The sequence below is a fragment of the Rhincodon typus genome, chromosome 10 (genome assembly GCF_021869965.1).
Source record: "Rhincodon typus isolate 14 chromosome 10, sRhiTyp1.1, whole genome shotgun sequence".
In the NCBI taxonomy this organism is placed as follows: Eukaryota; Metazoa; Chordata; class Chondrichthyes; order Orectolobiformes; family Rhincodontidae; genus Rhincodon; species Rhincodon typus.
In genome coordinates this window covers 51730137-51753571 of record NC_063341.1, presented here as the reverse complement: position 1 = coordinate 51753571, position 23435 = coordinate 51730137, and the positions used below count along the sequence as shown (strand labels likewise).

At 41.5% G+C, this 23435-nt stretch overlaps 1 protein-coding gene across 3 annotated transcripts in view; it reads left to right on the top strand.

Moving 5' to 3' along the window:
• Positions 1–23435, top strand: part of b4galt2 (UDP-Gal:betaGlcNAc beta 1,4- galactosyltransferase, polypeptide 2) — a 401349-nt gene that overhangs the window by 219401 nt on the left and 158513 nt on the right. For all 3 annotated transcript variants that reach the window (XM_048601583.1, XM_048601584.1, XM_048601585.1), the window contains one exon: positions 12198–12433. In XM_048601583.1, coding sequence (XP_048457540.1) covers positions 12198–12433 — 236 coding nt within the window. The remainder of the gene's footprint in view (positions 1–12197; positions 12434–23435) is intronic.

The following is a 23435-nucleotide window of genomic DNA, read 5'->3' as shown; positions in this document are numbered from 1 at the left end:
TTCTGGTACAGGATCACATTCTTTCCTGTATGAACTGTAATTTCCAGTGAGTGACAAACTACAGCCAATTTCATGGCATGCAATACGGACTGGTATCTAACCTCATTTTATTTAAAAACGTTACAAGCATCGCAGGGTGGCTTTGACCCACTACTTTAAACTGCAAATGGAAGCAGGTTGCTGAAACGATTCTGAAAAGTCTGATGCAGCTGATTTGATTTGATTTGTTGACACGTGTATCTCTGACAATACAGTGAAAAGTATTGTTTAGTGTTACCACTCTCTGGTGCCATCTTAAAACACAGAAAATAAACCAAAATAGAGAATATAACGCCTGAAAACATATAACAATAAAGTTCATCTTATAGTCTGATCTCAATAAAGCTAGGTGGTCTTTGGAGCAGCTCCCACTTTTAGCTCAGTCATAGGTCTCCTTTTGGGTTCTTCCACCCCGATGCCTCGAGTCCCTGCTGCTTAACTGACTACGCTGCTGTAACCGTGCTTTGCTATGCCACCACTGGAAGAAAGATGTGGCGTAATAGCAAGCTTTTGTCAGCATATGTATGAGGGTAACCCTGTGTGTCTGTAGCATAAAGGTGAAGGTCAGTGCGCAAAGATGGGAAGTTTGGGAAATCCTGGAAGTGTCCGTGTTAGGGCTAAATGTAAAATGATTACTGGAGATGCACAGTTGTTTAGAGATTAAAATGAAACTAGGTAAGGAGAGACTGTTATTTCTTGCTAGCTTCTCCATTCTGCAATCATCTTTGCAAGTCTTTTCTCCAGTGTTTATGTCCTTATTGAGCTGCTAAGATTTAAACTGTACATTATTCAAAAATAAATAAGAGGGTTGGAGAAACTCAGCAGGTTTGGCAGCACGTGTGGAGAGAGAAAGAGTTTAACATAACATTCTCTCTCAATCCAATTGGAATTTTCAATTCTGTTCTTTTGAGAAATGGAATGTTTTCACTTTCTTTTGGGCCTGTTAAGCTGTGTTGCTACTTTGATGTGAGACTGAACTTCTCAAATCCTTTGCACATAACCAGTTAGACTCTTATTTTCCAAGGAATGTGGTGCCTTCTCATTTTTCCGAGCAAAATGCATCACAGATTTAAAAAGAACCATGAGCGGAATTTTTCCCGCTGTTGAGTGTCATGGGCAGTGGCAAGAAATGTGGGAAAATTTGACAAGATTGCAAAAAATAAGAGTCTTAACATCGAGAAGGAAAGTTTGGATTTTCACCTTAATTTTTCAACAGTAAGTACTGAATCTCTGTGATAAGTGGTGACCACCTCATTTCCATGCATTTTCTTTACATTATTAGCTGTCCACATCAGGGCTGTTGTGCAGTGGTAATGTACCTAACTCTGGCCAAGAAGGCCCAGGTTTAAGTCCCACCTGCTCCTCAAGTGTGTAATAACAGCTCTGAGTGGGCTGATTTGAAATTGTCCACAACTCTCCCCTCCTCTCCTGAGAGACTAGGTAGTCCCAACTCCCAATTGAAAAGTCAGAGTGATTACCTGGCAGATTGGAGCTTGGTGCTTTCATCTCTTGGCTTTCACTTTAATATCCCTTCATCAACATGTCCTTGAATGCTCCATGGACTGTATCTCCTACACCCTTCATTCACCAAAGTCAGCATCTGCAAACTACCACCCTCACCACATGATCATGGCTGATCTCAGACTAACCCAGACCAACTTCCATTTCTTCCCTTTCTTTCAGTTTTACTTGTTACATACTCTCACCATGTCCTCTCTCCCCTCTCCCCACCCCAGTGGAATTGCCTGTTCTTTAAAATCTGGCGATGAGACACACCATTGTTCTGCCATTCTCACATTCCACTCACTTAATCTGAATTATCAACATTCCTTTTCCCCCAGCACTCCAACCTCATACCCCCCTCAAATATAGCATAAATGCTGCCCCCTCCACACTTCACTTCAGCTCTGATGAAGAGTCATCTAGACTCAACGTTGGCTTGTTCTGTCTCCATGGATGCTGCCTGACCCACTGTGATCACCAGCATTTGTTGTTTTCAGTTCAAAATCCACGTCACCCATTCAGGACTTCACTGTGAAGCTCGGAGATGTCTTTGACTTACATGCTCCTACCGCGTCACTTTGCACACAGTAGCATAAACCATCCTATGCTTCTACATAGGGTATATCTTAGGGCTAGTAGGAACTGCAGATACTGGAGAATCTGAGATAACAAGGTGTAGAGCTGGATGAACACAGCAGGCCAAGCAGCATCAGAGGAGCAGGAAGGCTGACGTTTCGGGCCTCGACCCTTCTTCAGAAATGGGGGAGGGGAAGGGGGTTCTGATTAACCCCACTGCGAAGCCTCTTCTAAGGATGCCTACACTGAAGAAGTTACCCTCCTCCCTCCGGAAAAACCTCAGTGGCCTCTCCACCTATCTTCTCCTCCATCCATCTTCTATCCACCTCCCCCTTTCTCCCTATTTATTTCAGAACCCCCTTCCCCTCCCCCATTTCTGAAGAAGGGTCTAGGCCCGAAACGTCAGCCTTCCTGCTCCTCTGATGCTGCTTGGCCTGCTGTGTTCATCCAGCTCTGCACCTTGTTATATCTTAGGGCTGTTAGGTTTGTTTCTTAATGCCCACTTGTTTTGTCCTTCTTTGGAAGCTACCAGCCTCTGGGATTACAGAAGCTTTTATCCAGAAGGTAGGGGAGAGAGTGTCACTGGACAAGTAATCCAGAGACCCAGATATCATGTTGGGGACCCAGGACAAATGGTGGAAAGAATTCAGTAAAAAAATCTAGAATTAAAAGTCATGAAATTCTGATGATAGCCATGAAACTATTGTCAGTTGTCATATATAAAAAATGTTTTTTTTTAGGTAAGGGCTTGGGCTTTTTGGATTTTGGTGAAGAAAAGCTTCCTGTCCTTACCTGGTCTGGTCAATATGTGATTTCAGGCACAGAGCAATATGGTTGACTCTTAACTATCTTCTGAAATGACTTAACAAGCCACACTGTTGTATCAACTGCTAAAAAATATCTGTAAAGAAGAATGACATCAGGTGGACCACCTGGCATGATCTAAACCACGATGAACAGCACAGCAAGCTCAGCCGTGTCAACACTGCAAATTCCTCCTCGGCTATATCTCGGGGCGGGGGGCTCGTGCCAAAATTGGGGGTACTTTCTTGCAGGCTAACCAAGCAACAATCTGACATAGTTATACTCGTTGAACCATAAAGTACACACACTGTCTCCGATAGCATTGTCACTGGGTATGTCATGTCCCACTGGCTCGAATGACTGAACAGAGCTGGTTGTGGCACAGTGGTATATATTTGGGAAGGAGTTGCCCTAAGAGTCCTCACCATTGACTCTGGACCCCATGAAGCCACATGGCCAAACCAGGGCAAGGAGACCTCCTGATTACCATGTACCCAACCCTCAGCAGCTTGCATGTTGAACAGCTTTTAGCACTGAGAGTGCCAAGAGTGCAGAAAGTACTCTGGATGGTTGACGTCAATGTCCATCACCAAGAAAGGCTCAACAGCAATATTGCTGATTAAGCTGGTTGTGTTCTTAAGGACATAGCTACTGGACTGGGTTTGCAAAAGCTAGTGAGGGAAAAACACACTTAACCTCATCCTCACCAATCTGCCTGCCACAGATTCATCTGTCCATGACAGTATCAATAAGAGTAACCACCGCCCAGTCTTTATGGAGACAAAGTACTGTCCTCACACTGAAGATACCCTCCGAAATATTGTGTGAAACTTCATCATGCTAAATGGGACAGACTTTGAACAGATCTAGCAACTTAAAACTGAGCATCTATGATTTGGCGGCACGGTGGTGAGCACTGCTGCCTCACAGCACCAGGAACCTGGGTTCAATTCTACCCTCGGGTGGGTTATAGGGGATGGGTCTGGGTGGATATCTGAGGGTTGGTGTGGACTTTTTGGGCTGAAGGGCCTGTTTCCACACTGTAGGGATTCTATGATCTCTGCTGTGGGCCACTGGCAGCAGCAGAATTGTAACATGATACCATCTGTAACCTCATGGTCTGGCATATCCCCACTCTACCATTGTGTCCAAGCCCAAGAGTGCAGGAGAGTGTGCCAGAAGCAGCACCAGGTATCCCTAAAATGAGATGTCAACCTGGGTGAAGCAACCAAACAAGACTACTTATGGAAAAAAAAGCAGACATGTCCTGTACACAAAAACAAGAGCAAATCCAATCCTGCCAATTACTGCCCTAACAGTCTACTTTTGATTCTCAATAAAGTGATGGAAGGTGTCAGCTACAGTACGATCAAGCAGCACCTACTTAAGAGCTGAATTCAAGAGATGAGGTGAGAGTAACTGCTCTTCAAATAAAGGCCACATTTTGACACAGTTGACATTTGGTATTGAGGACCCCGAGCAAAACTAAAATCAATGGGAATCAGGGGAGGTCTCCACAGTAGTTGGAGTCATATCTAGCATAAAGGAAGGTGAATGTGGTTCTTGGTGTTCAGTCGTTTAGGCTCCAGGAAATCTATACAGGAGTTACTTAGGGTCATGTCCTCAGCCCATCCGTCTTCAGCTGTTTCATCGGTGACATTCTGTCCATTGTAAGATCACAAGTGGAGATGTTCACCGCTGATTGTACAGTGTTCAGCATCATTTGTGTCTCCTCACGTACTGAAGCAGTCCATGTCCAAATATAGAAAGACCTGGACTATATCCAGGCTTGGGCTGACAAGTGGCAAGTAACATTTGCACCATACAAGTGCCAAGTAATGACCATCTTCAACAAGAGACATACTAACTGTGAACAAAAAGGGAAATTGCTGGAAAAGCTCAGCAGGTCGGGCAGCATCTGTGGAGACAAATCAGTTAGTGTTTTAGGTTCAGTGACCATTCCTCAAAATGGTTTTGTTTCTGATTTACAGCATCCACAGTTCGTTTGGGTTTTTTTTGACATTCTAACCATCATCGTTTGACACTCAGTGGCGTTCCCATCGCTAAATCTCCCACCATTAACATCCAGGAGGTTATCACTGATCACATGCTGAGCTGGACTCGCCTTATAAATATTTTGACTGTAGGAGGAGGTTAGAAGATGAGTCCTCTACCAAATAAGTGGTATTGGTCAGTGCATTGACATTACGAATTGGGATGTGTCAGTGTAGCTATATAGGACATTGATTAGCCCATATTTGGAATATAGCATTCATTCTGGTCTCCCTGCTATAGGAAAGATGTCGTTAAATTTGAAAGGATTTCGAAAAGATTTACAAGGATGTTGCTGGTATGGAGAGTTTGAGCTATAGGAAGACACTGAATAAGCTGGGGCTATTTTCCCTGGAGCCTTGGAGGTTGAGGAGTGACCTCATAGCGGTTTATAAAATAATGAGAGGCATGGATAAGGTGAATAGCCAAGTTCATTTTCCCAGGGAAGGGGAGTGCAAAACTAAAGGGCATAGATTTAAGGTGAGAGGGGAAAGATATAAAAGGGACCTAAGGAGCAACTTTATCACAGGTGGTGGTGGTGTGAGTATGGGATGAGCGGCCAGAGGCTTTGGTGGAGGCTGGTGCGATTACAACATTTAAAAGGCATCTGGATGCTTAAACGAATAGGAAATGTTTAGAGGGATATGGGCCAAATGCTAGTAAATGGGACTAGATTAATTTAGGACGTCTGCATGGATGAGTTGGACCGAATGGACTATTTCTGTGCTGTACAGCTCTCTGACTCTATAAGTAAATCACCTTCTGACTCCTCTAAGCCTGTACATCATCTACAAGGCAGAAATGAGGAGTGTGATGGATTAAATCCCATTGCCTGGATTAGTGCATCTCCAACAACATGCCAGAAGCTGAAAGTAGGGGGTAGGGCAAGAAAATTTCGGATATCTGATCAGCATGGATGAGTTGGACTGAGGGGTCTGTTTCCATGCTGTACAACTCTAAGATTCGATGAGATTAGGTAAAATGCAATTGTATATTCTTAAAGTGTCGAATAATATAACCTAATGAACACAGTTGGTGGGAGTTATTTTTTGCCAACGCATAAAACTAGTTACCAATTGGTATCGTGCTTGTGTGCTATGCTTGTTTGAATGTTTGGTTTTAACAAGCCGTTTTAACCATAATTGCTGGTTTAATTTGATTCTCCCTGGTGGTTCTAACACAGACACCTGTAAGCTTTGCAATCAAAGACTGAATTGAAACAATTCTCCTGGAACAATACATATGGGCTCAAGGCACAGCCATCCACCAAGGGCATCATATGTGCTGGCTGACACACAGAGGGAGGTTTCTTTTTGGTGGAACTGAGGGAAAAGATGCACAAATTCTTCAAGGTCCAGAGGAGAAAGGATGTCCTACACCTGCAGTAAGGAAGAAGTCCATCTTGCTTTCCTGTCCTCCTCCTGTGCACCATTTGGTGCTGCTCTGTTTTACTTCAGGCCCTCCTCCCAATCCTCACCCAGACTCAAAGAGGACAACCTAACAAGATGCCAATGATCAAGCGGTCTCTTCCTTGTGGGAACTTCTATAAAGTGAAGTATCAGAACACTTCTTTAGGTGAAGCCCTCAGAATTTTTGAAATAATTGTTGACTAATCGTCTGTCAACAATTGTCCAATAATGTCTGCTTTTAATCTCCAGCGCTTTTGATGTTTATAGGTTATTGTATAAGATCATGTGACATAATCTGTACCAAGTAGGACTAATATAATCAGACTGATTTGTAGCAGAATCGTGTGCTTGTACCAGCACAAATGTTGTCTTTGCTCCTTCCAGTAAATGCAAAGTTCAATTTTGATTAAATTTTAACCAGACTTTTGCAGCGGGAGGCTGACCATATTGGACTGGGTTGGTCACCCATTTCACATCCCAGACCAAACTTGGCAAAAAGTTTCATCACATTGGACTGCACCAATCCAATTGTTTCATTAACCCACAATGCATATTTTCTGATGGGCTTTTTTTACTTGGCAGGGACAGGACTATACTATTGCTGTATGATCAGGCTTTGTATAGTCATAGGAAGTAACTCAAAAAAAGAAGACTGTCTCTATAAACTTATTGCAAGCTTGTCAAGACCAAAACTGGTTGTAGAGTGGGAAAATGATATAAGGCAGAAATGAATTGTCCCCGCCAACATATCCCCAACTCCACCCCAATAGGGTTGCAGCCAATGAACAAGCTCCCTGACCTTCCAACACACATTTTTTGCCTTTAACTTCAGAAGATTGTTGACATCAGACACTTAATGTCTGATACTCATTGAAATGCATCAGATCATCCGAAAATGGCCATGATCGATTTACTCCTGGCTCTCTGGTTAGTGGATGGGACACTGCTGTGGACCTCTGTCATGGTCAGTGTGCTAATCTCAAAGAAGTTGTTACAGTCCAATTAAACATGATAGACCATATTAAATTGTGGTAAAGTGAAGAACTGGATTGCTCTTTACGATAAATTCAAAAGTAAAGAACAAATTGCTGCTTTACCATGCATTTGCTTTTGCCAAGTTGAGCTGCAATGAGTTTTTATTACCTCTTTGATATCAGAAGCCTTGGTCACTGCTGTAAAATACAGGACAACCAAAAGTTTTTTTTTTCACAACCTGCCAATTGCTCTTAGAGTCATCGAGCCATACAGCTCTTCGGTCCAACCTGTCCATACTGATCATCTCAAACTAAACTAGTCCAACCCGCCTGCGCTTAGCCCATATCCCTCCGAACGTTTCTTATCTATGTACTTATTCAGATGTCTTTTAAATGTTGTAACTGTACCTGCATCCATCACTTCCTCTGGAAGTTCATTCCACACACAAACCACTGTGCGTAAAAATATTTCCCCTCATGTCTTCTTTAAATCTTTCTCCTCTCACCTTAAAACTATTCCCCTTAGTTTTAAACTACCGCACCCTAGGGAAAAGACCTTTGCTATTCACCTTATCTATGCCTTTCATGATTTTATAAACCTCTATAAGGCCACCCCTCAACCTCCTATGCTCCAGTGAAAAAAGTCCAGCCTATCCAGCCTCTCCTTATAACTCAAACCCTCCATTCCCAGCAACATTCTGATAAATCTTTTCTGAACCCTCTCCAGTTTGATAGTATCCTTCCTATGACAGGGCGACCATAACTGCACACAATACTCCAGAAGAGGCCTCACCAACGTCTTGTACAACCTCAATATAATGTCCCAACTCTTATCCTCCAAGGTCTGAGCAATGGAAGCAAGTGTGCTAAATGCCTTCTTAAACACCTGATCGACAGGTGAACAAACTTCAAAGAGTTATGTACCAGAACTCCTGGGGATCTCTGTTCTACGACACTACCCAAGGCCCTACTTTTAAGTGTATAAGCCCTGCTCTTGTTTGTTTTACCAAAATGCAAGATCATTTATCAAAATTAAACTCTATCTGCCGCACCTCAGCCCATTGACCCAATTGATCAAGATCTCTTTGTGATCTTAAATAACCTTTTTCACCATTCACTATACCACCAATTTTGGCGTCATCCACAGACTTACTAACCATGCCTTCTATATTCTCATCTAAACCATTCTTATAAATGACAAACTGAAGTGGACCCAATACCGATCCCTGAGGTCACAGGCCTCCAGTCTGAAAAGCAACTTTCCACCACCGCCACACTCTGTCTCCTGCCGTTAAGCCAATTTTGTATTCAATTGTCAAGCTTACCCTGAATCCCATGTGATCTAACTTTTCTAATTAGTCTACCTTGCGAAACCTTGTCAAAGGCTTTACTAAAGTTCAAGTAAACAATGTCTACCGCTCTACCTTCATCAATCTTCTTGGTTACTTCCTCAAAAAACTCAATCAAGTTTGTGAGATACGATTTCCCTCACACAAAACCATGCAGACTATCACTAATCATTCCTTCCTTTTCCATTTGCATACAAATCCCATCTTTCAGAATGACCTCCAACAATTTACCCACCACTGAAGTTAGACTCACAGGTTTTGTTGAAATATCCCATTATTTAATTGGTTACAGGATTTTGTGGTAATATTCCTTTAAGAAATAAAAAAAAATTAATTTGCTTTTATAAAATTGAATATGTTTGTCGATTTTGTCCTGATCAGTTGCTTTAAATTTGGGCTTTAGTCATTGTAAACTGAATTTTAATTCGTGACACTTCAGTTAGACAGAAATATTTGCAGGGAATAAATCATTTCCACAGTTGCTGTGGCCTCAAAGTTAATCTTCACCATGTGGTTGACAGAATTTGCATAACCAGTTTTGGCTTAATTACATGATTTACATAATGTGTTCAGCCAGCCTCCCATGAGCCCATTATTCTTATTGCACACAGGCAAAATATGAGAACAGCAGAAACAAATGTGTTGTCTATAAAAATCGAAACACTGACCCAAAGTAATACAGGATCTTCCACGTTATAGTATATCTTATATATATAAACCAAGAGCTTCGTGTTTGTGTTCAAAGTCCTGTTGCAGTCAAGACTCGGCTTTAGAGCGTGAATTTTTACAGTCATAGAGTCATACAACATGGAAACAAACCCTTTGGTGCAGTTCGTCCATGCTGACCAGGTATCCCAATCTTAACTTGTCTCATTTGCCTATATTTGGTCCATATGCCTCTAAACCTGACCTATCCATGTACCTGTCCAAATGTCTTTTAAATGTTGTAATTGTTCCCACCTCTACCACTTCCTCTGGCAGTTCATTCCATGTGCGCACTACCCTCGATGTGAAAAAGATCCCCCTCAGAACCCTTTTAAATCTTTTCTCTCTCACCATAAACCTATACCGTCTGATTTTGGACTCCCCTACCCTTGGAAAAGGACCTTGGCTATTCACTTAATCTATGCCCCTTATGATTTTATAAACCTCTTGTGCAGTCATCCTTTAGTCTCCAATGCTCCAGGGAAGCAAGTCCCAGCCTATCCAAATTCTCCTTGTAACTCAAACCCTCCAGTCCTGGTAACATGCTTGTAATTTTTTTCTGCACCCTTTCTAGTTTACCAACATCCTTTGTTTAGCAGGGTGACCAGAATTGTATGAAGTATTCCAAAAGTGGCCTAATCAATGTCTTGCACAGTGGCAACATGACATCCCAACTCCTATACGCAATGCTCTGAACAGAGAAGGCAAACATGCTGAAAGCATTGTTTACCATTCTGTCCACATGTGATACCATTTTCAAGGAACTAGGAACCCAAGGAAGTGAAAGAAAATATGAATGGTTTTTTATCATACGATGGAAATTAATTTCTATAATGTTCTCTGGAGTAAAACATTTCTGTGTAATCTATTGAGTTTGGTATCATAATGAACACCGTTTGCTTAATACAAAGTGAAAAATTGATAGCTTCACAACAAAGTCTTAGGACCATCGTTATGTGGACACAGTCACTTGATGTGCTATGATGATGTGGTATACAACACGGAATTCATTTTGCTGAGGTTGACTCACAACTGTTGAACTGTTTTCATTCTTTTGTCTTTTGTTGTTGGATTGTCACAAGCCCACATTTCTGAGCATAGTTTTGGTGATGTAGACAGGGAAGTATTATCAGTAACTCTGCAGAGCAAGGTTTCCCACTCATTGTTTAGCACAAAGTATGAAAGAGTGGATGGACAACGAGCTTCTAGACTTGTGCCAGGCTACACTCTGGCAGAGCTGATGCGAAAGGGAGCCTTCGTGATTTGTCTACTTACAACGTTATTGTTCATTGCCATGGCTACGACTAGCAACTTCTATTTCATATTATAGTAAGTTGAAACTTTTATACCCTGGTACTTGTGAATGTTAGTAAGTTAATGAAGTCCCCAGAGGTTATCCTTCATGTGCCTGTTGATCTCAATGATATTTCAAGCGGAATGACACCACATAATGAAAGCAGCCTGCACAGGGAACAAGAGTATGATTCAGAATCCATATATACAGCTATATTTCATCCTGCTGCTGTACTATTTCAATTATGAGGCTAATTAATGAAGTAACATTCCTGAATAGTCTATTTTTCAACTTATATAATATTGTATTTTAAAGAAAACTGCAAGTAGGAAAAGTAACATGGAAAGTCACATTCTTGGGAATGCTACTCAGTTCTTTCTCAAAGTTAAATAAATACCAAGGGAGTTCTAACTTCAAAAAATTAGCAGCTTTACATTCACTGTGTTAGTGTATGGGGATGATTTTAATTTTAAAAAATCAGGATACAAGCCTTAATCGACTGACTTCTAGCATTAACAAAGTAAGGAAGATGTTCCAAGGGGAGTGCAAGTTTGCAGTTTAGTATTATAATGAGCCTTTGACCCAGAAACAAAGCAGAAATTGCTGGAGAAACTCAGCAGGTCTGCCAGCATCTGTGGATAGATAGCAGAGTTAACATTTCGAGTCCAGCAACCCTTCTTTAGAACTTATACTAGCTAGGAAAGGGTGGTATGTAAGCTGTGATGTGGGTGGGGGCTGAATGGAGTGAGCAGATAGGTAAAAATGGATACCAGAGAGATAGAATGACAGCTGGGGATGGAAGATGGAGTGCCGTGGAGAAGGAAAAGCCAACAGTGGGGACTAAAAGTAGGTGAAAATGGGTTGGCTGTGCTGGAAGCAATGCATGTCGTGACATGGCGTGGGGCGGGGGCTGGTTGGTGAAGGATATAGACGATGATGTTCAAGTTCTAAAATTATTGAATTCGATGTTGAGTCCTGAAGGCTGCAGGATCCCCAAGCAGAAAATGAGATGCTGTTCTTCCAGCTTGCGCTGAGCTTCGATGGAACATGCAGCAGGCCTGAGGCAAAAATGTTGGCCAGGGAACATGGTGGTGTGTTGAAAAATGTGAACCTTACTGTTGTTCACGATCTGAACTTGTCAATGGATGGCCTGGTTTCCACGGGAAATCCAGCAACTACATCCTGGCTGGACTGCTGGATCCAGGCAATATGTGCCTGCAAGATCTAGTGTGCCGGAGTGGGCAGCCCCTGCCATTCGCCATCCACAGAATATGGGGAATCTCAACATCTGAGATCCTACACCTTACCACTCGGGCTCCAAACCAACTTCCACATCTGAAAGATTGGGTCAGTGAAAATGCAGATCGTTGGTCTCCAGGGATTCCCGATGTACTCGCCTTCATTTGATATCTTTACAAAAAAAAAACACTTATTACAAAAATGTGTGTTTCAATTGATAATTTTTTCCTCTTTTCAAAAAATTATGTTGCAGTTGGAAGATTGCTGATAGAATTCAACTCACTGATGACAATGGAGAAAGTTCAGCAAGAGAACCCAGATGTACAAATGGGTGGCAAATACAAGCCTTCAGACTGCATCGCTAAGCAAAGAGTTGCCATCATAATTCCATTCAGGCACAGAGAACACCATTTGAAGTTCTGGCTGCATTACTTACACCCCATCCTACGTAGGCAGAAGATCAACTATGGAATTTATATTATAAACCAGGTGAGTACCTGATCAAACAGTGTTATTTTGTGATGGTGATGCCATGTTGTAAGTTAAGGATTTCATTGGAGCTAATTATGAGTCATGAGCTATTCGTAGCATTTGATTTATGTGATTCCACATTATGGTTTCACACTTCTGGCCCTTATTAAGCCAGTTGAATATCAAAACGCAAACTATATTTAAATTAGCAAGATCTGATTTGCTATCATCTATCTCCTTGAGGTTGTAATCTATCACCAAAGATCAAAATTGCAGGGATTCTCTAACTACTTCAGGTTTGATCATTCATCTTCCCTTGGTTGCAAGTTGTTGTTTCTGCTGTAATTCTGTCGAGCCTGCTGCTGTACAGAAATATTTTCAATCCAAATGACTTCAGAGAAATGTCAACATCTGATTCTCATCCAAGAATTAAACAGAACATGTTTGATTAATTAGAATTGTGATCAGCCATACCCTATTAAATAATCAAAAATGGGAAGGTCGAAAATGATACCAGGAGCAGTGCAAATTATTACAGATTCAAAAGGGGGACGTACGTACACTTGGCATGCCTCCGCTTATTTCCTCTTGTTCATTTGTTTTGTGATTCAGACTTGATGATCAGAGACAGGCTGTGAGCAGATGTCTTAAATTAAATTGTTTTGGGTAATTCTGCGATGTTATCATGGCTTTTGAGGCACCAGGTTAGTGTCCCTACCTCTGAGTCAGGAGAACCGTGATCAAGTCTAACGTGCTCCAGAGGTGTAGAGTAATATCGCTGAAGAGGTTGATTGGAAAGTATCTAATACTACAACATTATACTGTGGTGATGGTGGCACTGTGTATGAATACCTATGAAGGAGACAGCCCCTGCCCTCATTTTCTTTACATCTTAGCCAAAATTTCCCACAAAATCAACCTCTCTAGCTTTGGTGAAACATCAGGAGAATGTTTCCAGTTCCTGCAATCAGTAAAAGAATTTCCTACACTGCAACTGGGATGCCCTTCACCTAGAGTTGAAAAGCATTGTGTTTAACTCAAGAGAGATTGGAACTGTGATGTTAGATGCCTTTGCAGTTTTTACAACATACCTCAACTCTTTGTTTCAAAGGTTATAGTGGAGGACCTCTTTACACTTAAAGTAATTCTCTCAGTATTGTTCTTCTTCAGTTTTTAAGAAGCTTCATTAATCAGGGAAGCATCTTGACACTGCCTGTAAGTGTACCGATTATTTGTGAGTGCTTTGCACTAGGTTGGCAATAGCTACTCAAAGTGAATCCAATTCTATTTAACTGTCTTGGACATTGTGACAGTCCTTTGAGTTATCATAACACAGGCAAACCCCAGTCCCAAATAATACATTTTGGGAGGTGTCAGCTATTATTACAAAGGTGGTTGAAATATTTGCTTGTTCAGGAAGATGCAGGAATGTGGTAGATTAGAACAAAACAGATATAACATGTTCAGCTGATTTTTTTTTTTGTAAATTTCTAACCATCAGTATTATGAAGTCAAATGATGGAATATCTAGTGAGAAACAATGGATTAATAAGGCAACCATTGGTGTGGCACACGTTATCAGTGATCAACATAAGTAAGTTCAGCAGTCACATTACAAATATCCAAAGCCACACACTGACAAATGAGAATAAATCAACTTTGATTGAAGAATGAATATTGTACAGCATTGTACTGAAGAAATTCTGCATTCTTAGAGATGCCTTTTTTTGTGTGAAATGTTAAATCAAGGCCTCGTCTCCCTGTTCAGTTGGATACAGGGCATTTTATTTAAAAAACGTGGAACTGTCCCAATGTTGTAGTTAAATCTATCCCTCAACTGGCATCACCCAAACAGATAAACTGGTTATCAAAACATTTGTCGGGCAATGCTGTGTGCATTGCTTGATATGCTTGCCTACAACAGTAACAGGTACTTCAGAAGTACTTCATTGCCTGCAAAACTTTGTTCTGAGGACATGAAATGGACCACATAAATTGAAAGTCAGTTTGTTTTTGTTTCCCTACATGTGCTCATTCACAGGAGGGTGTCATGGCTATTCCTTAATAGCTTAAAGGGAAAGAGATGGGTGGCCTGACACAACACAGAATGGCATTAGTAGAGTCAAAATGTGCTGAATGGATTTGGTTTAATGATCTTTTATATAAAATGTGCTGCAGAACTGTGTTACAGACTAGATAAACGTGCTTTTTTACTCTTGGAAGTGAGTACCACTGACATTTTTGCACATCCCTAGTTGCCTTGAGTTTGATATAACTGATTAGTTTGCTCAAACACTCAATGGGCAGTTAAGATTCAAACATGTTGGAAGGTGACTGGAGCCACATTGACGCCAAACCAAATGAGGGCAGCATGTTGTCTTCCCTGAAGAACATTAGTGAAGTGATTTGGTTTTTAGGATAATTCTACAGCCTAACAATCACTTTTGCTGATGGCTTTTTATTTGTTGACAAGTCTTTAAGCCAAATTCAAATTCTTGCTAGTCTAGTTAGAATTGAACTCTTATTCTCCGAATTAGTCAAGGCCTTTGAATTATTAGTCAATATTGACTATAGTATGGCACTTGATGTTTTTCCTAAAATGAATTGCTCAATTTACCTGCCAGCCAAAGTAATTGTCAACAACCCTATAGGTTTCTTTAACCTTTATTAATTATTCTGTCTGTGGTGGCACACAAAATGATGTATAAACATTGTGTCAAGAGATAATTTCCTAGCTCCAGATTGAGATCGCTGTCGGTCCACCCAAACTTGAATGTAACATAGAACACAAGAACACAAGAACTAGGAGCAGGAGTAGGCCGTCTGGCCCTTCGAGCCTGCTCCGCCATTCAATAAGATCATGGCTGATCCTTTCGTGGACTCAGATCCACTTACCCGCGTTCTCACCGTATCCCTTAATTCCTTTATTGTTCAAAAAAAAATCTACCTTTTTTTTAAAAGCGTTTGCTGAAGTAGCGTCAACTACTTCACTGGGCAAGGAATTCCATAGATTAACAACCCTCTGGGTGAAGAAATTCCTTCTCAGTTCAGTCCTAAATCTGCTCCCTCTAATCTTGAGGCTATGCCCTCTTGTCCTAGCTTCACCCGCTAGTGGAAACATCCTCTCTACTTCTATCTTATCTATTCCCTTCATAATTTTATATGTTTCTATAAGATCCCCCCTCCATCTTCTGAATTCCAATGAATATAATCCCAATCTACTCAGTCTCTCCTCATAAGCCAACCCCCTCAACTCCGGAATCAACCTAGTGAACCTCCTTTGCACCCCCTCCAGTGCCAGTATATCCTTTCTCAAGTAAGGAGACCAAAACTGCACACAGTACTCCAGGTGTGGCCTCACCAGCACCTTGTACAGCTGCAACATAACCTCTCTGCTTTTTATTTCAATCCCTTTAGCAATGAAGGACAAAATTCCATTTGTCTTCCTAATTACTTGTTGTACCTGCAGACCTACCTTCTGTGATTCATGCACAAGGACACCCAGGTCCCTCTGCATAGCAGCATGCTGCAACTTTTTACCATTCAAGTAATAATCCTTTTTACTATTACTCCTACCAAAATGTATGACTTCACATTTATTTACATTGTTTTCCATCTGCCAGACCTTTGCCCACTCACTCAATGTATCTATGTTCCTCTGCAAAGTTTCACAGTCCTCTGCACACTTTGCCACTCATCTTAACATGGCATCAATCCGAATTGGGAGTTAGGTTTTCCCTTCCCCACTGTGATATTAAAGACATATTTTCTCACCCTGCCCCCTTTAGGTTTTCACACAACATGGATCATAGCCTGACTGAGAGGACAAGCAGACACCCTACTAGCTGTTCTGTTCACTGCCAGCTAGGACAAGAGGGTCTGGGTGACTTGTCCACTACTTGGTGCCTTCTGTAAAGGCACGGCTGAGATTAAGAACTTGCCATGCAGGAAATGGCAGGCACAATTTTCGTCCTCAGTGAGTTAAAGTTCCATATGTCCCAGTGAGCAAACTGATGGAGGTAGCTGTAGCTGGGCAGTGGGGTTCCCAGAGATTGTCCATGGATTCCTGCTGCCCATAATATGTGTTGGCCTCAATGGAAATATTGTAAGCAGAGTCTCTGTTTTCCCAACACACTAAGCTGTTTGTGAAAGCATCATGTTAAAAAGAACAGGCATATCTTGGAAATCTGGAATGGAATTTGGAAGGAAAAGAATGTGCCTCACAAGACAGAGAAGTGAATCGCTGAAAATGTTAGAAAAGATTAGTGTGTGCAGATTGGTGGAATGTTAGGTGAGGAATTACATTTTTGTGACAATGATGGCAAAAGCAAAGAAGTTAAAATACACAATGGACAGGAAATAATGTATTGAGATTTATATATTCTTTAATATTTGAGAAAGCTACAAAATACGTGGACTGAGGACAGAGTTGGAAGGTGTTGGGTGAGAGACAGAGAGAGGATTTAAGAAAAAACATTTTATGACCTGGAACACTCCTTGTAGAAGTAGGAAAAGCAGTGATTATGAATTATTTCAAAAGGAAATTAAATGGGTATTTGATGGAAATAAACTTGGAAATCTACAGGAATAGAATGGGGCAATAGAACTGATTTGAATTGTTCTACAGAGAAACTGCATGGACTCTATGATCTGAATGACCTCTTCCTGTGCTGTAATAACTGTATGACCCTCTTTACACTTCACAAAGCATTATTATGGCTCTATTGTGCTGCATTAGTTTTGAATACCATTGCGTTGCACTATCAAGGGGCATAATGGAAGTGAAATGTTACTCTAAGGCATAAGTGGAGTTTCAGCAAGCTTGCAGGTATTCAGAAAAGCACTTAAGAATGGTATTTGCACCATCCTACTTTTCGATAAGTGGACATGCAGGCTTCTAGAGACAAGTGAGATTGGGAAATGTTAAGAGATTGAGTCAAATAATAGTTTTAACCCCTCTAGACAGTATAATTAAGATGTAATTCCATTGATAATTAAGCTCCAGTACATTAATGACTGGATATAGAATGAGGACATTCTATAAACAGTTTGATTTCACACATTTCTATATGTATTTAGAACTGAATTTTAAATTCTGACGTTTCATGTGTTCTCTCAGCATTTCTCTCATACTTTTCATTCTCATTCTCATTCTCTCATACTTACCAACATTTCTCTTCATTATTATTGAAAGTGTCCAGAATTTGTTTTTGCGGTAATTTTGGTAGTAATCTGAAGTAAATTTTTATAACTGTACATTCTGGAACTAACAGGAAAGAGCCTATAGTAATGACTTCAGAGATAAGATTAATTAAGACCCTCTAAGTAAGAGTGATCATATCATTAAAGAATGTCACAGTTAGTCTAATTTTGAGAAATTTAGGCCTGAAACTAAGCCTTAACTCCAAAATAAAGATACTTAAGGAGTCTGAAGATGCTATAGGCTAACGTGGAATCGAAAAATAGGTTAAACAGAAAGTTTAAAAAAGTGCTGGAGGAGCTCCTGCAGTATCTGTAAAGAGAGAAACAACACTAACATTTCCACTTCAATATCATAACATTGAAGGTTACCGTCTAGTGTAGGAAAGTGGGACTAGTGTAGTTGGTAGTGTATTTTTTGCAGTACAGACTTATTGGGCTGAGGGCCTCTTCTCGGCACTGTGATTCTATGACCCTTCTTCAACAGTCATATCAGCTTAAAAGTGTTAAATTTTTTGCTCTTTATCTAGCAATTTCTGTTTTATTTCAGATCACCAGCATTCATAGTACTTGGATTTTATTAAAACGGAAGATGCTAGAGAAACAGTGGCAGACATTTAAGGAGATATTCATTAATTGTAAATAAAAATATATTCCATGAGAAAAGAAAAAAAAATACCTCAACCAGAAGGAACTACCAGCTGTAGCCAACTGATGAAGTAAGGATGGTATTAATTTGGAAGAAAAATGAGCAATACTGGCAAGGTTACTGGAAGTCAAGAAAGCTGAAACCATTTTAACAGTCAGCAAAGGATAAATTTTAAACAAGGGAGAAGTAAGGGAAAATTAGAATGTAAACATTGTCAGTAAAAGCATCTGCAAGTATATAAGATGTGTAAGGGTGGCTGAGGTAAATATTGGTTTTTAGAGAGTGAGATTAGGGGCAAGAATCATGGGAAACAATGTCTTAACAGAGACTCTAAACAAGTTTTTTGAATCTATCTTCACTGTGGAAAACACATAGCATTCCAAGACTAGTAAAAAAAATCAAGAGGCAAAAGAAAGGCAGGAACTCAAAACATCACTATTATTTGAGAAAAATCGCTAGGTAAACTAATGGTGGTAAAGCCTGACAAATACCCTAGACTTGATGGCCTATATCCTAGGGTCTTAAAGGATGTGATTACAGCTCCTTTAACAAGCCAGTGCAGGTACAATGGGCCGAATGGCCTCTTTCTGCACCATTACACCCCTGTTATTCAGAAGTAATGAATGTATTGCTTATAATCTTCCAAGATTCTGGAAGATTCCTAAAGATTGGAAAATCCCAAATATAATGCCGCAATTCAAGGAAGAAGAGAGACTGAAAGCAAGAAACTATATCAGGTAGTTAGACTAACATCCATCATTGAAAAAAATGCAAAAATCCATTCTTCAGGAGGTAATAGCAGGACATTTAGAAAATCGTAATACAGTCATGTAAAGTCAACATAGTTTTTTGAAAGGGGAACGGTGTTTGATAACTTTATAAAAGTTCTTTGAGGATGTAATGAGCAGGGTGGATGAAAGGGGAACTGATGATGTAGTGTATTTGCATTTCCAAGTGAAATGCAGTAAGATACCACATAAAATATTACTGCAGAAGACAGAGTTCATGATTTTGGTGGTAATATATTACTGTGGCTAGGAGATTGGGTAACAAACGGGAAATGGAAAGTAAGGATAAGTGGATCATTTTCAGGTCGGTAAACTACAACTTGTGAAGTGTTGCAAGATTCAACACATACAATTTATATTAATGATTTGGCTGAAGGGGCAAATTGTATTGGAGCTAAGTTTGCTGAAGCCATATGGATGGTTAGGAAAGTAAGTTGTGAGGCGAATGCAAAGATATTTGCAAAGAAATACAGATAAATTAAGGGAAAATGAGATGGTATTCTGTTTTGCAGGACAGAAAGCAGAATATTGTTAATTTGGTAAGAGACTCCAGATACTGCATGACTGAGGAGTCTGTACATGAATCATAAAAAATTGATATGCAGGTACAGCAAGTAATTAGGAATGCAAATAGAATGTTGGCTTTTATTGTAAAGAGGATGGAAAATTCTACAGGACATGGGTGAGCACACACCTGGGATAATGTGTTTGGTCTCCTTATTCAACGGGAAATATACTTGCTTTAGAAACTGTTCCATGAAGTCTCACTAGCTTATGGTTAGGACAATGGAGTTGATAATGAAAAGTTAAGCGGGTTTGATGTATACTCATTGGAATTTAGAAGAATGAGAGGTGGTCTTATTGAAACATGTAAAATTTTGAGTGGGTTTGACAGGGTAGATGCTGAGAGAGTGCAGATCTCTTGCAAAGGAATCTAGAACTCGGGGCGCATTTTGAAAATAGGAGTTCTCCCATTTCAGATGGCGGTGAGAAGGAATTGCTGTTCTCAGAGTTTTTGTTTTCTTAACATTTGAAGCTCTCTTCCATAGAAAGCAGTAAAAGCTTGGCTGGTAAATACATTCATGGATGAGCTGGTCAGTCTTTTGCTTGACAAGAAAGTCAAGGATTATGGGGGAAGCCCACCACTATCAGATCAGTTGGAATCTTATAGAATGGCAGAGAAAACTCAATCACTCAAGTGGAACAAACAAAAGAGAAGTACAGCACAGGAACAGGCCCTTCGGCCCTCCAAGCCTGTGCTGATCATCATGCCCTAACTAAATGAAAAAAATCCTTCTGCCCGTATCCCTCTATTCCCTCTACCATCCAGATGCCTCTTAAACGTTGCCAATGTATCTACTTCCACCACCCCCTCTGGCAGTGCATTTCAGGCTCCTATCACGCTCCGTGTGAAAAACTTTCCTCGCACATCTCCCTTGAACGTTCCCCCTCTCACCTTGAACTTGTGCCCTCTTGTACTTGAAATTTCAACCCTGGGAAAAAGCCTCTGACTATCCACCCTATCTATACCTCTCATAATTTTGTAGACCTCAACCAGGTCTCCTCTCAGCCACTGTCTATCCTATAAAAACAATCCTAGTCTTTTAAATGTTTCTTCATAGTCAATGCCCTGGAGACCAGGCAACATCCTGGTGAACCTTCTCTGCACTCTCTCCAAAGCTTCAACCTCCTTTTGGTAATGTGGCAAGCAAAACTGCACACAATACTCCAAATGTAGCCTAAAAAGGGTTTTATATAGTTGCAACGTGGTTTTCCAACTCTTATACTCCATGCCCTGGCCGATGAAGGCAATTATGCCAAATGCCTCCTTAAACACGTTGGCCACCTGTGTTGCCACCTTTAGGGAACTGTGGACCTGCACACCCAGATCCATCTGTATGATAATGTTCCTAAGGTTTCTGCCGTTTAGAGTATAATTCATACCTAAATTTGATCGTCCAAAATGCATTACCTCGCTTAAACTCCATCTGCCATTTCTGTGCCCAAGTCACCAATCTATTTATATGCTGTTGTACCCTTTTACAATTGTCGGCCCGATCAGTAACTTCACCAATTTTCGTGTCATCAGCAAATGTACTAATCAGACCACCCACATTTCCCTCCAGATCATTTATATATACTACAAACAACAGAAGACCTAAGACTGATTCCTGTGGAACACCACTAGTTACCAGTCTCCATTCTGAAAAACACCCTTCCACCGCTACCCTCTGACTTCTATGACCAAGCCAGTTTTGTATCCGTCTAGCCAGCCTGCCCCAAATCCCATGTGATTTTAGTTTTTGTACCAATCTGTCACGTGGGACTTTTATCAAATGTCTTACTAAAGTTTATATAAACTACATCCACAGCCCTTCCCTTCTCAATTATCTTTGTCACCTCTTCAAAAAATTCAATCAGTTTGGTGAGACATGACCTTCCCAGTACAAAACTATGCTGCCTCTCACTAACTAGTCCATTTTCTTCCAAATATGCAAATATCTTGTCCCTCAGTATCTGCTCCAAGAGCTTCCTCACCACAGCAGGCTCACCAGCCTATAATTTCCTGGATTATCCCTGTTTCCTTTGTTAAAGAAGGGAGCATTGGCTAATCTCCAGTCCTCTAGAACCTCGCCGGTGGTAAAAGAGGATGTGAAGATATCTGCTAATGCCCCAGCTATTTCTTCCCTGGACTCTTGCAGTATCCTGGGATAGATCCTATTTGGCCCTGGGGACTTGTCTACCTTAATGCAATTTAGTTACCCAAAACTTCCTCCTTCAAAATATTGACACTCTCTAGAGTATTCACACTCTCATCCCTGACCTCAACATCAGTCATGTCCTTCTCCTTGGTGAATACTAATACAAAGTACTCATTAAGGATCTCTCCCACTTCATGTGGCTCCAGGCATAAGTTCCCTCTTTTGTCCTGAAGTGGGCCTACCCTTTTCTTTGCTACCATCTTTCTTCTAATATATGCATAAAAAGCCTTGGGATTCTCCTTGACCCTGTTTGCTAAAGACATTTCATGGTCCCTTTTAGCCTTCCTAATTCTGCGTTTAAGTTTCTTCCTAAATTCTTTATACTCCTTAAGGGCTTTGTCAGTTTGTAGCTGCCCAGACCTATGGGCTACTCCTGTAAATCTTATGAATTTCAAAATTCTTGGATGTTTATTATAGGTTAAATGAGCAAATAGCCAAGATCAGAAATTCTAGACAACAAGGTGCAGGGCTGGATGAACACAGCAGGCCAAGCAGCATCATAGGAGCAGAGAGGCTGACGTTTCGGGCCTAGACCCTTCATCAGAAAAGGGGAAGGGGAAGGGGGTTGTGAAATAAATAGGGAGAGAGTGGGATGCGGATAGAAGAGGGCTAGAGGAAAGGATAGGTGGAGAGGAAACAAACAGGTCGAAGAGGCGGGGATGGAGCCAGTAAAGGTGAGTGTAGGTAGGGAGTTAGGAAGGGGATAGGTCAGTCCAGGGAGGACGGACAGGTCAAGGGGGCGGGATGAGGTTGGTCGGTAGGAGATGGAGGTGCGGCTTGAGGTGGGAGGAGGGGATAGGTGGGAGGAAGAACAGGTTAGGGAGAAAGGGACGAGCTGGACTGGTTTTGGGATGCGGTAGGGGGAGGGGAGATTTTGAAACTTGTGAAATCCACATTGATACCATTGGGCTGCAGGGTTCCCAAGCGGAATATGAGTTGCTGTTCCTGCAACCTTCGGGTGGCATCGTTGTGGCACTGCAGGAGGCCCAGGATGGACATGTCGTCTGAGGAATGGGAGGGGGAGTTGAAATGGTTCGCGACTGGGAGGTGCAGTTGTTTGTTGCGAACCGAGCGTAAGTGTTCTGCAAAGCGGTCCCCGAGTCTCCGCTTGGTTTCCCCGATGTAGAGGAAGCCACACCGGGTACAGCGGATGCAGTATACCACATTGGCAGATGTGCAGGTGAACATCTGCTTGATGTGGAAAGTCTTCTTGGGGCCTGGGATGGGGGTGAGGGAGGAGGTATGGGGGCAGGTGTAGCACTTCCTGCGGTTGCAGGGAAAAGTGCCGGGTGTGGTGGAGCTGGAGGGGAGTGTGGAGCGGACAAGGGAGTCACGGAGAGAGTTGTCCCTCCGGAAAGCAGATAAGGGTGGGGAGGGAAAGATGTCTTTGGTGGTGGGGTCGGATTGCAGATGGCGGAAGTGTCGGAGGATGATGCGTTGGATCCGGAGGTTGGTGGGGTGGTACATGAGGACGAGGGGGATTCTTTTTTGGTTCTTATTGCGTGGACAGGGTGTGAGGGATGAGGTGCGGGAGATGTGGGAGACACGGTTGAGGGCGTTCTCGACCACCGAGGAGGGGAAGTTACGGTCCTTGAAAAACGAGGACAACTGAGATGTACGGG